This window comes from Centroberyx affinis, unplaced genomic scaffold, assembly GCF_046629955.1.
Source record: "Centroberyx affinis isolate AG114_WGS23_722 - 3 ecotype Tasmania unplaced genomic scaffold, CSIRO-AGI_Caff_v1 ptg000067l_1, whole genome shotgun sequence".
NCBI classification, from domain to species: domain Eukaryota; kingdom Metazoa; phylum Chordata; class Actinopteri; order Beryciformes; family Berycidae; genus Centroberyx; species Centroberyx affinis.
This window is the reverse complement of record NW_027278778.1, coordinates 587-16,361: the sequence shown is the minus strand read 5'-3', so window position 1 is coordinate 16,361 and position 15,775 is coordinate 587. Positions and strand designations below refer to the sequence as shown.

At 43.4% G+C, this 15,775-nt stretch overlaps 1 protein-coding gene across 1 annotated transcript; it reads right to left on the bottom strand.

The window, feature by feature from the left end:
- Positions 1-3,978: 3,978 nt before the first annotated feature.
- LOC139645087 (complex I assembly factor ACAD9, mitochondrial-like) lies at positions 3,979-13,578 on the bottom strand. The gene is made up of 18 exons (XM_071520696.1): positions 13,352-13,578; positions 11,859-11,952; positions 11,604-11,705; positions 10,305-10,411; positions 10,010-10,110; positions 9,700-9,778; positions 9,422-9,596; positions 9,251-9,324; positions 9,065-9,140; positions 8,901-8,971; positions 8,681-8,800; positions 8,430-8,558; positions 7,840-7,919; positions 7,564-7,690; positions 6,892-6,969; positions 5,927-6,055; positions 4,691-4,763; positions 3,979-4,419 (listed from the first exon to the last, which is right to left on the bottom strand). The coding sequence occupies exons 1-18, from the start codon at positions 13,529-13,531 to the stop codon at positions 4,319-4,321; spliced, it is 1,896 nt and encodes a 631-aa protein (XP_071376797.1). The 5' UTR covers positions 13,532-13,578; the 3' UTR covers positions 3,979-4,318.
- Positions 13,579-15,775: the final 2,197 nt, after the last annotated feature.

The following is a 15,775-nucleotide window of genomic DNA, read 5'->3' as shown; positions in this document are numbered from 1 at the left end:
CAAATTCCAATGAGAAACCAGTGGTTTTGTGATGTATTGCAGGCTAAGTGGGAGTGAGGAGGAGCAGGTGATAGTCCTCTACAATTCCAGCCTGAGTTTCTTCAAGCGCATCTATGACTCGCTAGATGCGGGCCTGAGCCCTGTCCATCTTTGTGAGTCCCTGGAGACCATCATGAAACAGCCTCTGGTCTATGTTAGAGACATGGTCCCCCACTCCTGCTTCCAAGCTTTGTCACGGTATTTATATACACAGTGAGATTACAGTGGCCTCAAGCTCTTGAATAAATCTGTAAAGACCTAGTTTTCTTTTTATACGAAAGCCCATGCTTATGATTAGGTAAAAATATGTAATATGGGTATGATATAATTCTCCTGTCCACTGTCACAATTCTCTTCTGTGAAGCATCTTCAATCTTTTCCTAGGTTAAGCCAGCTGTGTCAAGTGAGGCAACTCAAAGATGTAGTGCGGAATAACCTGTTCCCCTCCGCTGACATGGTTCTCAGCATGAGCAAGGAATTTGGCACAGTGCCTGGGCAGTGGGAGCAAAAGCTCAAAGCAAACACCCAGGAGGAGGCAGACATGTCCTCTCCGCCTGTCTCCGAGAAAAGACATATACCACTTGAGACACACAACAGAGAATTCATCAGAGGGAAGCAACACATCAACCAGCAGCTGCTACTCAAACACACCAAGGACTTCATTCAGGTCTGTAAGCCTAAATAAGATTGACTATGATCTGATTTAACTCCATACATATAGCCACTCATGTGTTACATAATATTGCAGGCCAATATTAAAGACGTGGAAAAGGCAAGTGTGCTGCTGCAGAAGCCAATGGCCACTGTATTGAGGGTTGAACAGGCTGCAAACAAGCCAGCCCACAACTACAGCATCCAGACCTTCAACTCAAACGAGCAAGCTAAGGAACTGCTGCGCAAGGAGATGGCCCAGGTTTGAAAAGCTTTGCAGGGCATGATGTACTTTTTTACAGACATTTTAATGCATCTAGGGGACAGGGTGACTGGGTGGTTAGCACTGTTGCCTCAGAGCAACAAGGACCTGGATTCAATTCCCAGACCTTTTTGTGTGAAGTTTACAAGTTCTCCCTGCGTTCACCAGGTTTCCTCTCACATTCCAAAGACATGCAAGTAAGGTGGATTGGACACTCTAAATTGTCCATAGGTATAAATGTGAGTCTTTCTGTGTTTCCCCTTCTGCCCAATGTATGCTGGGACAGGTTCCAATCTCCCATGACCCTGAAAGGGATTAAGTAGGTAGAGACAATGACTGTGTTCTAACGTATCAAGCTTCTCTGGACATATTTTCAGGTGCCAGGTCGGAGGTTCACCTACAGTCAGCTGTATCACAGTGCTACGGTGGAGCCAGGCGATAAACATGGGTCTCAATCCACCACTGGCCCTTCCCATTGGTTCACAAGCATGAGCAACAACAGGCCCGGTGAGCACCCTAGACGCCCAGACGAAGCACGTGTGGCAGAGCTGAGGAAGGTGATGTCACTCTTCAACCTCCAGCAGTGTGGGATTTCACCTAAGTCCCCGTAGAGGAATGTTAAATTTATAGGCATTCCTAGAATCTGGGCACAGGGATTGGGTTTTATTGCTGTTTTCTTACTTGGTCCTCTTCACCTATGATCCACTGAGTTTAAGGGAGATATAGAGTAGCATATAATATGACATGACTAATATAGATTGATTCATAGCTGTAAAATATCAGCCTTGTTGTTGCCTCAGTTGCTGTGGCCGCGCAATAATTTATTGCCCCCATGGCAGCAAAAGCAAATCTTTAAAACAATTTGAAGCATCTGGTTATTCTCCAGAAGTATCCAATGATAGCTTGTGTTTATAGTATTTTTGACGGGCTGTAAACGGTGGTGTTGATAATACTACTGTCTGGTGTGCCTCCAGCCATGGAGAGAGAACATCCTACATGCCAACACTTTGAAGCCCATGCTGACACGGGACACATGGGCCTGGGGCCAACGCGCCCAAGACTTTCTGCTCTACGGCAAACCTCCTCATCTCTTCAGCCCGGCTCCTGTCACCATTCACCTGGCTGGTATGGCTACGTTAGGCTGTACTGCATCAACTCTTAAAGGGGAAATCTACTCTAGAACACTTTAACACTGTTCGAAAACAGCTATTAGTGATGTGTCTTGCATTTCTGGACCAATTGTGTCGTTTGGTGGTGTACTGGCCAAACCATAGACAATGTCATGTCACGGTGAGATATTTCCAGCACAGCTACAATGGAGTTTGATAGCAAAAAATATTTTAGCCTTGTAAAACATCAATAGTAAACATCAGGTGTTGGTGTCAGCCCCTGGGAATCAAAGATTCACCATTTTGCACTGATGTTCAACAACCATACAGGGTGAAATCCATCGTAGAAGAGGCAGAAATATCCATTTTTCCATCAACATTAGCCTTAATAGACCAGAATGCAAAACAACACGTTTAGGGCGAGGCAGGTTTTACAGGCTGACACCCCCGAAACTGTTGAGTTACATACAGTACTCCCATCCAAAACAGGAGTTCACACTTCGATCAGGGAGGAACCTCCACGATATCGAATAATACTAATAAGTAGTAATACCAAAAAGCCAATATCAGCTTGATATATCTGTCTAACCCTACTCTGAAGGAAAAACACTCACATGCCTGTTTAGTTCATCAGTCCTATGAGTAGCAAAACAAACGCTGTGATAATCATCTGGGCTTTTCTCTCTCTAAAACACTTCCGGATGTTTTAGAGTTGTCGACTGTGTGTGTGGCTCTTTTGTTCATCCTCAGGAGAGGCTTTGCAGCAGGAACAGCTCCAGGCAGCCAGAGCTCAGCACAATCGGTGGCTGAGGAAGCTGCTCCCAGGCAGCGGCGCCCCACCAGGCAGCGGCCAGATCCCGGAGTTCAAGTGTCACATGGGAGGAAATTCAGGGAAGTTTCAGGAAATACTGAAAGATGAACCCAAGAAGTATACGCTGAGGAAACCAGGCATGGTGCTAAAGGTATGGCCAGTCAGTCAGTCAGTCAAAGTGGTGACTAGCTTTTGAGTAGTGCAGATGACATAATGGACACGCACTTAACACACTATGAGCCCCAAGAATATTTGGACGGCAGCACATTTTCAGATGCTTTGACTCTGTGCCAATATTTTGGATGTGAAACGACCCGATGACAATGTTGAAGTGTATTTTGGGACATATCCATTTTTAGCCGGCAGTTTAAGATTTTATTCTAAGTAGTTATTATTTTTAGCATGCAGCCAAAAGTCTAAAATGTGGAATAATATGTAGAAACGTGTAACCTATCTTGATACTTCAGCATTTCATATGCTAATTTCCACCCCAACAGACGGGATTATTTTCCAATTCACAAGCTTGAAGACTTTCTTACCTCATGAAATCTTTCTAGTCTCAGTCATGATTCTAATTGCAGTATACAGTGTAACAACCTTTAGGTGGTGAGCCGGCTGTGTTCTGTGTTGCAGCCCTTGCCTGTACTGTCGGTGATCAACTCAGGCGATGATGACGACGTCGAGAAAGAGGAAAGCGTCGCTCTGGCTCCCGGCCCCTTCGTGGACCGCAACCTCACCTGCAAAAACAACGCCATCCCCCGACATAACTCCCTGTACAAGAAGTACCACTTCACGTCAGTTCGACTTAGCAACTTTTATTGAAAGAAAAAAAAAAAACTAGAACAAAAACAAAGTTATGGTGCGTTAAAACGGCATGTTGTGTTGCTTTCTGCAGGGGATTCTGTGAGCAGCGGTCGCTCCGGTACAAGCGGACAGCCTTGCCCCTGACAGAGGAGGAGAGGAGCATCCACACGTTTCAGAGTCACGCTCCTAACGAGAAGACGCATGCAGCTGTCCGACCGTTCAGAAACGTCGTAGAGGTCAGAACCAACGAAGACTGCCCAGTGTCTGCTCAACAGCCCGATAAGCAATAAACCCTCTATATCTCACTCAAGTGGAGGCTTGTGCGATATCACACCACACTGCTAAAGATAAGGTGCACTTCGGATTGAACTTAATATAATACCATTAGAAGAGACCCAACATCCAGTATCCGACGACCTCTGTTTATTATCTTTGACGCCATGGCTAATAAAATACCTATTAAAGCAGATCTTGTATGTTAAGTTAGAAACTGAATGTACATCATTAAATTAATGCCAAACAAGTGCTGCTTTAGAACGGACAAACCATTAGGACTCAAGAGTACAGGATGTGGAGCGGTTTCCCCCGCCTCGTCCAATCGGAACGCAGGAGACTTGAGTGTTACGGTCGCCTGGGAGAGGCTCAGTATGTTCTGTCGAGAGGGTGAGAGCAGATGTAGGCCCTGTTCTCCAGGACCTCCTGGGCAATCTTCTTGATGCTGGCGTCGTTGTTCTCCGGGGAATCTGGAACGGATAGGAATCTGAATTACAAAACGAGCCGGTTCCATTTGTCAAATACGAAAACGTGACATCTCCCCTCTCTGGATAACTGTGCATTACGTCCCGCTAATTAAAACAACTCCCACAATGTGCAATTCGAACGCAACGGGGGAGCCTGGCTGTTGGTATGCGGGTTTAGTGGGGAAATTCCGCAACACATGCAAGTCTTTTGTACCGAGATGCAATAAAAAGGGCGCGGGGGCTGTTCCCAATTACCGTTTTGTGTTGTACTTACGTTTTTGCAACTGAGTCATCAAGTAATTGTTCTTGAAGTAAGCGTCGCTGCAAAACGTGTTTGCGAGCAGCACCTAGAAAATTGGAGAACACAGCCATTCATCAAAACCTGCAGCCCCGTGAACCCAACTGTAAAACAGAGCTGAGAGAAATGAACACAAAATGCGGCGCAGGCATCAAACGCAAAAGCAATAAACTTCAACAAGTAATCAAATGTGAAGTGAGACAATTGCAACCATATGTTGAATTCTATTTTGATCTGCGGGTACATACACACACAAATTTGAAACAATATACCCAATTCAAAGCTACATATATATATACGCAGTACAAGCACACACTTGTATATTACATCTCAATTGGCAAAAAACAACAGTTTCTAACCACATTGGAACTAAATTAGATGAGAGCATTAAAGTTTGCTTCAGAAAAAAATGGATTTTGTCTTGAATCTCATGTAACTTAGTGAACCTAAGGCAAAACATTGCAGGCTTAAAAAGGAAAAAGGAGAGGTATCTATGGAATGGAGGGCTGCTGGAGAGGATTAGAACAAGCAGTGTGTGTTTTGCATAAAATGCGGAGGTGGCTCTCTGTTGTGTTTGCTGGAGCCTGACACACACGCCCGAAGCCACTGAGGATAGGAACGGACAGAGCTCAGGCTTGTCCATTTTAAACAAACAGAAGAGAATCAAAACAGTATAACACAAAGCATCCACTGCTGCTCTTTAATCTCTCTTTTTTTGCTCTCTCCCTTGTTCTACATGAGTGTTTCTGATTATATACAGGACCGTTCTATAGTAACTGTTTACTCTCTGCCATCCAGGGGTTCACAACCTTTTTTCCCCCCCACAGAGCCACCTCAATTCACTCTTGATAAAAAATGCTTTCTCCATGAAAGATGGAGCAGTATGGATTATGGGTGATGAAGGCATGTCAGCTACATCAGATCTAGACACAATGTGGATACGGGATGCATGTTAACACCAGGTGTAAAGGGGGCCCATATGGCCTATAAGGACAAACTTCCTCTACTCCTTCACTCCACTGCTTTGGAACAATGTACACACTGGATGTTTTTTTGTTTTTTTTGTTAACTAGGCCCATTATGTTTTAGACAAGATTAGAGGCAGATCGTGCTTTGGCCTCACTTCTCCCAGGCCAGTTCAAGCTGGGCCCAAATTTTAGCACTTGATCAAAGCTCTGGTGGGTGTATGTGTGTGTGTGTGTGTGTGTGTACCTCATGGTCATGGTTCCTGAGGCCGATGCTGATGGAGCGGCTGGCTCTGGACAGGACAGCCGTCATGGCATAGAGGTTGATCAGCACATCTGCTACTCTCTTCAGGACAAGCTGCTCATCCACTATCGTCTGACAACATATATGGATACAAAATATGGACACTTATCAATCATCTCCAGCATCGGCAATGACTAAATATAAAATCCCCTAATTCAGTGTGCCTCCTTGGTCTGGAATCCATTGGAGGAACTGAATTATAATATTATAATACAGCATGTACAATAAGTCTACCCCCCACCCCTGCGTCCAACCACCCAAAACCCTTCCTTCTTCAAGCTTGTAACATTAGGACTCCATGATTAATACTGACGCTTGAATAGCAGATTTTAAGAAAAAAACATTCTTGACATTTCTTTCTTTCTCTTGTTTTACATGCATTCCTGTAACCAAAACCATTAAGCTTACAGGATGTGTTTGGTCGTATTTCAGCGTTTCTAACTAAACTGTTCAAGGTCTCGGTCCTCAGCTGCTAGAGATTCCAGTTTGATTAAAGCCTTCCGAAGACAAACCCCCCATGTAATGGATCAAAATGCAGTCAAATCACACAGGAAGACAAGATTTGGAAACCTGACGTGTTTCCAAGCGGTTTATTGCTACTCTGGGAAGGCCTTGATTACAATAGCGCAGTCACATAGAAGCTCATTTGGAGGGAGAAAAAAAAGGACACTTTGGACCAGCTGTCCAGCAGATGAACATTACCTCAGTGATACAGCGAGTGGAGGATGTGAATAGGTCTCTACTGTACAAAACAGTACAGTAGAGACCCAATGAGTAAGAAACATATTGTGCATTCATCCATGTGACACAAATGGGAATTTTTGATATTTGAGCAGGAGCTGAAAATCCCACAGCCGTTTTTTTCCACCTGTGCTAAAAAGGGGGAAAGGTAAAATAAATCACTTTACCTTTCCATATCTGTAGAGCAGGCTCTCCACAGTTGATCCAAAAAGGAAGATGTTTTGTTCTAATTTCTTTGCACTATCCTGTGAACAGAGCAGAGGGCGGTAAGCTTGCAGTGAATACGATGTTTTCCACTGATACATGGAGGCTCAAACACACTGGATATGATAAGAGAAAGTTCCTGTATTCCTACACAGCAATTGTATGACATTTCTGTTCCATGCCCGATTCTACCTCCTACTTCATATATTTGCTATAAGACCAGCTGACATCCTGCTCATATTGTTCAAACTCCTGAACAATTATATGCGACTAGCTAAATTACCCCATTAGTTTGCTCATATATTACAGGGCTGTTAGGATTTTGCTCCTTAGCTTTTCCTCATCCATGTCTTGCCTTCCTGCAGGCTACTTCTTGACCTAAACATCCTGAGTAGCGTCATGTCCTTTTACCTAAAAATAGGTCAGTGGTCACTACAGACTTAGAAACCTCTCAACAAAGAGTTATTTTAGTCCTCTATTGATGCTCCAAAACCAAATCAAGTTCAGAGCAGACGTGTCAAGGAGGTTTGATGTGTGGCCCGGTGCTTCGAATGAGTATTGGGCCGCCTGAAAACAATTGGTGTGTTTGTAAAAGCGTGCGTCTGAGGCTAGCAGGGCATTTCTCCAGTTCTTACCGCCATGCTGGGATGCACCACTCCATCTTTGCCAGTCAGACCAAGGTCCACCGTAGCTCCCAGAGAGGTCTTCAGTTTCTTCCCCAGCATGCCCAAAGCCAGACCCACATTGCCTTTCTTCATCTCCCTGGGGGCAGAGCAGAGAAAGGTCTCAGAGACCTGAAGTCGAAAGAACTAAAGAGTATAAAATAAAAGTCTAAAAACTTCCAGAAGAGTCTTGGCTGACTAAGATTCTTCTTGAGGTTTTATTGAGTGGTGCAACTTTCATCCTCTTACTTTATTTTCCCTGTCAGAATTTTGCCAGCATACTGCATTCCAGTCAGAGCAATGTACATCCTCAGGATTTCATTGGTCCCCTGTAGACAAACAATAGATAAAAATTACATGGTGTACTTGCTTATTAGGAGATGTCTAATAATATCTATTCTCTACCAGGAAGTGACATGCCAAAATTGGTAAAATTCAAAATGGCCACCTCACCAATAGCAGGTAACTGTCCTAAAACCATGCAAAATTACATTATAAAATCACCAAATTTGGTTGATGCAAGTTTTCTTCAATATTCAGGTTTGATTTACACCTTATCACACACATATAGAGAGGAGGATGTTGCAGGCAATGTTGCAATGAGCTGCAGATCTGCTCAAGGAAAGCCAATCAGCTACTTGTCTGTTCAGTCCATTTTATTCCCGGACTACAGGGAGTAAGACTGAACCACCAAAGAGTCACCAGTTTACTTCATGTAATCTGAGACAAAAGAGACATACAGTATTTCAAAGAGTCATATGCCCTCTGGTGGCCACCTCTAGAACAGGCTGCCTTAACAAACTCCAGTGCCTGATATTCTAATGCTTTTATTGGAATACCTCGAAGATGAGCAGGATGCGGCAGTCCCTCAGGTAGCGCTCGTAGGGGTAGTTCTTGGTGTAACCCAGACCCCCGAGGATCTGGAGAGCCTCGCTGACGCATATCCAGCCTCCCTCCGAGCTGAACACCTGCCACACAGCGACACAAAAAGACTGAGAAAACACATAGCAAGACCTCTGGGGGAACTTTTCTCCAATAGCTAGATTCGTCGTGTCGTATTTGTTTTACACTGATGACGAAGTTCTCTAACCTTGACCATGGCAGCCTCTAGAGAACAGTCTGGCACCCCCGGTCTGTCCATCATCCCCGCTGTCAGGTAAGCCATGCTCTCCATCACAAAGGCATTCTGGGCCATCACTGCAAACTTCTCCTACAATAGGGAACAGGGCAAGGACAAACCGTGTTCATTTCTAGACCAGACCCGAGTAGCGTCGTTTGTTCTGGATTCTGCAAGGGCAAGCGGAGCATACCTGAATCATACCGAATTCACTCAGGCGTTTGTTGAACTGCTTCCTGGTGGCAGCGTACTCTGCTGTCAGTTCTACAAAAAGTGAGAGAGACACAACACTAAACTGCAGATATTCGCTTAGAGCCACATGTATCCTCTTGTTCAGTAATGGCAACTCGTCTTTACCTATGAGTTTTTTGATCATTCCAGCCCCGGCGCTGCCCATGCTGAACCTCCCTGAGTTGAGGATGTTCATAGCAACCTGTCCAGAGACATGATGCCATAAGAAAAGCTGTTGTTGTGGTGGTTTGGTGTTAAAATCACCATAACCTTGCATATATGCAGTAATGTACAATACGAGACAAATGTTACCTTAAATCCACTACCAACTTCCCCTATTACGTTCTCCACCGGCACTGGGACGCTGTCAAAGGTCACTTCACAAGCTGGAAGACAACAAAGTAACAGGTTACAACCATTTTAAAAAAAAACAGACTATTCCAAGAGTCTGCCATGTTATCCGACAGTGAGAGAAGGCCTTACTGTTGGAGCCCCGGATGCCCAGTTTGTCCTCAGGCTTGCCACTGGTAATGCCCCCAAAAGCCCTCTCCACGATAAACGCGGAAATCTTATCCTTCTTCGCGCCGTCTTTGTCAACCACCTCGGTCCTCGCAAAGACCGTCATTATATCCGCCATGCCTCCGTTGGAAATCCAAATCTGATAGCACAAATTGAAAAAAAAAAACTTGGGGATCAACACCTTGGAAAGTTCGAAGCAAACAGAAAATAACCCAAGAAAATGCGACGATGCCGCTTCTCACCTTGGAGCCGCTGAGCAGGTAGTGTTTTCCATCGTCCGACAGAGTGGCGCGGGTCTGAATGGAGGCGGCATCGCTTCCGCTGAAACCATCACACACAATTACAAGATGAGCTAATGCAATTATGCGTACTGTGCAAAACATTCAGACACATATTACGAAGCAGATAATAGGGCCAAATGATCCTAATTACTCATGCATGAGCGTAACTGATGCAGAGAAACAGAGTGGCACAGTGAATGACATAGTTTGCTGGAAGAGATTGTGAAATGGTGACTAAGGACAATCTTAAGCAGGGTTTCCAGGCCTTTACCTTCCAGGCTCTGTCAGACAGAAGGCTGCTATGTGTTCTCCTGAGGACAGTTTGGGCAGATACTTCTGCTTCTGGGCTTCATTCCCCGCTATCAGAATCCCCTGGAACACCAAACACCTGTTAACAAATCACATCGGGGGCCTCGTCCCGAATAATCTAATTAAACGTTGCAGATAGCGATTACGCTAGCAAAGACTACAGCGTCCTCCTACTCTCAACCCCTCAGGCCGTGTGCTCGCCAGCGTGATGGATGTTCTGCCGATCGAGCAAAAAAACCTTATTTATTTAGTTTTACCTTCAGCCCAATGGCTTGGTGTGCAGCCAGTGTTACGGCGATAGAGCCGTCCAGTGAGATGATCTCCCCCAGTCGCGCGTACATGGTGTTGGACAGTCCGAGTCCCCCTGGGGAAAAAGACAATGTCCGTTTTCTTTGACTTCAAACTTGGGGCTGACAGACACGACAAGACTGTCAAAGTCATTTTTGTCATGTTTGGGCGCGTGAGAGAAACATTTGCGGTGGCATTTTAAAGGAATAGTTCACCCAAAAATGAAAATCCTGTCATCGTCTACTCACCCTCATGCCAGTTGAAACACAGGTGAAGTTTGTCCATATAACACACAGGGAGGCTGCCAGCACAACTCCATAGCAGCCTTCTCCAAAACAACTGAAGTCAGTGGGGACCAGTTCTTCAGAGTTCCAAAAAGACCTACAGTATATTTACACCATCATTTAGTGCAAATCTTAACTACAGCTGATTGATTTGCAACAAATAATGGTGTATAGGTCTTTCTATTCACAGTGTGATTGTTTGGCTGTTTTTGTTTTGGAACTCTAAAGAACAGGTCCCCATTGACTTCAGTTGTTTTGGAGAAGGCTGCTACCAAGTTGTGCTGGCAACCTCCCTGTGTGTTATATGGACTAACAAACTTCACCTGTGTTTCATTTGGCATGAGGGTGAGGAGATGATGACAGAATTTTCATTTTTGGGTGAACTATTCCTTTAACTTGGTGGGGTTGTGTGCGGGGAACATGTGCATGCATAATTGGAATACCTTAAGAATAGTTGCATTCTTAGTTCATTTGTGTAATAATCAATTTATTATAATACTTAATGTGCATCAAGTCAAGTGAATAGGCAAAAGCCCACCTCACCCAGATGATCAGATATGGAATAAGAGAACAAAGTGAGATAATTGTCTCAGTAATTCAATACATTTAATAGCTAAATTAACTGCAGAGCATCAGGGGAAATGACAGCAAGGGAGAACAGCTGGGTAAAAAAAAATAAGGGAGAAATGACAGTGTGGATTCATAAGAACAAGTCTATTAGTACAGAAATAGGTGATACCACTGAGGCTGCAGGCTAGAGCATTTTCTAAAGTTTACTTACTGAAAGTGGCTGAGGCGTTCAAAGCCAATAATCTAGCTGTAACATTTTCTGATTGCCTTGTCACTTGTGTCTCTCCGCTCATGAATATTACAGCACGCTACTCTCCAATGAACAAGTATCAGTTTGATGAGTTTATTGAAGCGTCTAAGAGCAAATGACAGTCTTCCAGGGTTTATATATTGCATATGTGTAAATCACCTTACCATACTCCTCAGGAACCTGGATTCCAAACAGCCCAAGCTCTTTCAACCCATTCAGGGTCTCTGGAGGGATTTTGGCTTCGTGGTCAATCCTTTTCGAGTCAACTGAAATCACAAAGACCAGCCTTTCATCGCCAAATCATGAAATTCATCAAAGGGCATAGATTGCATGACCTAAATTTATCCAGGCGGATGTATGCAAAAACCCTCCCACTATTTTCATGCAACTCTTGCATTCATCGAGGTCTCCTCTCTCACCATCCTCGTTGAAGAATCTTTCCACCGGGGCGACAAACTGATTGATCTCCTCCAATTCTTCATTTCCAATTTCTGGATAAGGGAAGACCTCGGCCTGGAAGAGATTAAATATTAAAGAAATGTAAACAGCTCTTAAACGGAAAAGTTTGGGGTAGTTTGCTGGGCTTCAAAGGACATGATGTCTTCAAGTGTTCCTGGTAAGCTCTTCCTTCAGAGTTTGGAAGTTATAAATACAACTTGCCATCAAGTGTTTTTGCTCAAAAGTAATAACAAATGGACGCTGTAACAAAAGTAATGTTAGTAGTTGGCTGTTGTTTTATTGTAGAAATCAGGTGGCACAAAGCTACTTTGTGCTGCAGCGGCAAACTGAAGAGGAGAAATTTCACATCTTGATCTTTTTACTTAATTTAATAGCCAAAAGTTGTTGTATACCTCACTTTTAGCAACTGGTGACACTGCCTTGACGCTCTCCATCACCTAAATGTCACGTCTCAGCAACTCGGGTGTCATAGAAAATTCCCCACTGTCCCAGTTGTGTGTCCCACATTGTTGGGTTGTTTATGTGCACTCAACTCTATTTCTGACAACACTCGAAGGATGCAAAAGAATGCAAAAAAAAACAGCTCTGGCAGTCAAGATTTCTTATCATTAGAGCCACTGATTAACTTAACAATTAACTCTGACAAATGAAACTAGGGATCTTTTGATTTAAATGCTAGTGGAAGTGAATAAGCCTGCTGAATGCAAACTGTCGACCAATCAGAGCATTCATTCAAATCTGAGTGTAGGTGACATCATTTACACCAGGAAGTAGCCTGGAATTCTACATTTGTTTCATTCTACTGACAACCAGAGGGAGAGTTTGACAAAGGGAATAAGTTACATTTCCACAATGCTGACAGTTAGAATAATTCGGGAAACCCAACATGAATATGTCCTTGTCTCCATACCTCATACCCAATGGAGAGACAGTCAAACCAAATTCCATTCAAAAATCTGTCGGCAAAGATGGTAGAACCTAATTAAGACCATTTTAGGAATTATGAGGGTCCTATGGTAATTTCGGCATAAAAGGGATCCTTATGCATACAAGGGAACTTAACAGAATTTCAGCTTTTATAATTGGTTCACACTGCCCGCTACCGCCCAATACGGTGTATTTTAGTAGAGGAAAATAATAGCAGGGAATAGCAGGCAAACCAAGCCAAAATGTTGAAATTTTATTGAAATAAGTGCTGTTTGTTGTACTGAATGTACGCCGAACCGAAGAGTGGATCCAACTAATTGGTAAAATGCCTTAAGTCATGTTGTAGGAGGTGTGTACCTTTTGCCGAAACGTAAGGCAAATTTAAACTGACAGATTTTTGAAGGACTTTGGCTAACAGTTCTCTCCATTCAAGAGAGAACGGAATGTGTCGTGGCTAGTTTAAGCATGATATAAACTACGATAAGCCCATTCGTCTTTTAGTAAATAACAAAACAAAAACACTTACCTTGTTTACTTGACCAAGGAACAAATCCTTGGCATATGCGAGGTTCCTTGCATGGGTTTTAATAGTCCGACGATGTTGCAGCTGAAAGACTTGTTTCCCTGTATGCCGGACATTACAGGTGAGTAAACGCTTTCCGAGTTGAACAGGTTTGGAAAGGACGATAATTCTGTTTATATTCATCGCTCTGACATAAATTGCTAACTCGTACACCCCGGGGTTACGATGTAGGTACCTTTCACCTGATTCTGTCTCATGCTGATGACGTACAGAGAACGTTAGATAATGCTGCCTTCAAGTGCTCCTCGTAAACTCTAGCGCTTTTGGTTGGAAATAACAAAATGAACCATGATGTGGCAAAAGTAGTTTTTCTGATGGGTGTTGTTTTATTTTATTTTATATGCTTTTATTTTAAATCAAGCCTCACAGAGATACTTTGTCCTACAGCGGAAGAATGAAGAGTCAAAAAAATATGCAGTAGGCTTGTTGTCGATATTTTAAATGATTTATTCAAACAAAACGTGACAACAAAAGGAGACTGAAGAGAATTTTGTTTGCAGGAAAACATAACGTTGTTGAAAATTCAGAATCTCCCGGCTGTATTTGTTGCTTTTGCCGGGCCTTTCATGTGCGCTGAACGGGTAATTACCCTACGATATTTCCGACAGCACGTGAAGGCAGCATTACAACTTTGCCATCACACCACTTGGTGGCGTTATTTACTTAAGAACAATCTATCACCCAAGCTTCAAAATAAAAAAATATATAGAAACAGAGGGAGAACTATAAATAAAACCTATAAATGTACACTGTAGTATTATTGTGGCCATGAATGGCAGTAACAAAACAGAAAACAAATACATCAAACTGTAGTCTATAAATGTCTATTGAAATATTATTGAATGAATGGACAAACCTGAATGGCAGTGCTGTAGTGCACATCATGCCTGGGTGGTAAATAATGAAGGTCCAGGCCTACAGTCTGTCCCTCCCATCAGCCTGATGACGCAGTCCCGCTGACATTGAGGACTGTGGTCTTCAAAGCTGGGGGATCTATTTTTAGCTCCAGACCTCAAGGGCTACAGACAGACAAACTGTCACTCAGACCACCTGCCTCACTCTCGCCCAGCTTGTGGCTGCAGACGGGCCGGCCCAAGTGTGCTTTGCTGAGCTCCGGGTTAGAATTACAATAACAATGTGGATGATGCAGTCAGAGGCCAGGAAGAATGTGAAATCAATCCAGCTGCTGTTTTGTCCTTCGATGGGAGTCATCACCTTCAGAAAATATCGATGCGGCATGTAATTAGAATGCTTCGGCCTGTACGCAATGGATATAGATCGGTGGTTCTCAACATGGGTTCCGGGGTCCACCAGGGGTCCTTGAAGGGGTTCCAGGGGGGCCCCCAACAAATTGATAAATTGTTAAACGTCAGCATTATTTCATTTACAAGAAGTTAACACAATCAGAGAATGTAGAAGAATGACTATTTTGATCATAGGTTCTCTGTTATCTCTCTACCTACAATACAGATAGTCATGGAATTCTGGACAAAATCATATCTAACAATAAAAATGTCATTGAATGGGGAGTTTGTGGCTCTATTGTGGACTAAATTATGGGTCCTTGATATGAAACAGGTTGAGAATCACTGATATAGATTACAACCGAGAGAGCAGTCACACACACTTCTATGCACACCCACACACACACACACCACAAGTTCATGACTTAGTCAATAAAGCAGCCTTTTTTTTTTTTTTTTTTTACAGTATATCGTTTTATTTTGCGTTCTCAACATGGTCACAGTACTAGTTTTACATCAATAGGGTTTTTTGTCTACTTAGAAACTGAATGTATAATAAAATGAGAGCACTCCTCCCTTCCCCTTGGACTTCCAAAGTGTCGGGGGCTGCGAGTGCGCGAGAACAGGAAGTGTCTCAGGACATGAAGAAGAAGAAGAAGAAGAGGAAGCAGTGATAACCGTGTAACAGTTGGCTGTTCGTCTCTAGATCCTATGATAATTCAGTATTGTTGGAGGCAGAGAGAAGCAGTTGATGATTATGTAAATATCGGAGGGGAGCGGGAATGCACCTTCAATGTAACTGCAGACATTGAGCATCAATAATAATAATTTACAGACTATTTACATATTTCCCTCCTCTCTTCATCGACCCTCCCACCCTCTTCTTTCTCTCTCTCTTCCCTTTTTTTACGCCCCTCTTCATTTGAACAAGAGTTACATTACATTTCCGCAGATGGATTTTTCGCTATTTACACTCAGCGGTATACTGCCATGTCTTTATACTGTACAGTGGGACACAGAGGTGAAATGCATGCCGGAGGAGAAGGACACAGCTTTAAATGAAAAAGACCCAATTAGCAAAGCCGGAAAATCATCTACATGTAAACGAGCATCAGTCAAAAGA

What these genes read in the sequence shown, in the direction of transcription:
- LOC139645087 (XM_071520696.1), bottom strand. Translation starts at nt 13,531, where the DNA reads ATGAATATAAACAGAATTATCGTCCTTTCCAAACCTGTTCAACTCGGA. An exon ending in ACCTGCTCAGCGGCTCCAAG is followed by an intron (nt 9,597 to 9,699) that starts GTGAGAAGCGGC and finishes TTGTGCTATCAG; the next exon opens with ATTTGGATTTCCAACGGAGG. An exon ending in GTGAATTCGGTATGATTCAG is followed by an intron (nt 8,801 to 8,900) that starts GTATGCTCCGCT and finishes TCCCTATTGTAG; the next exon opens with GAGAAGTTTGCAGTGATGGC.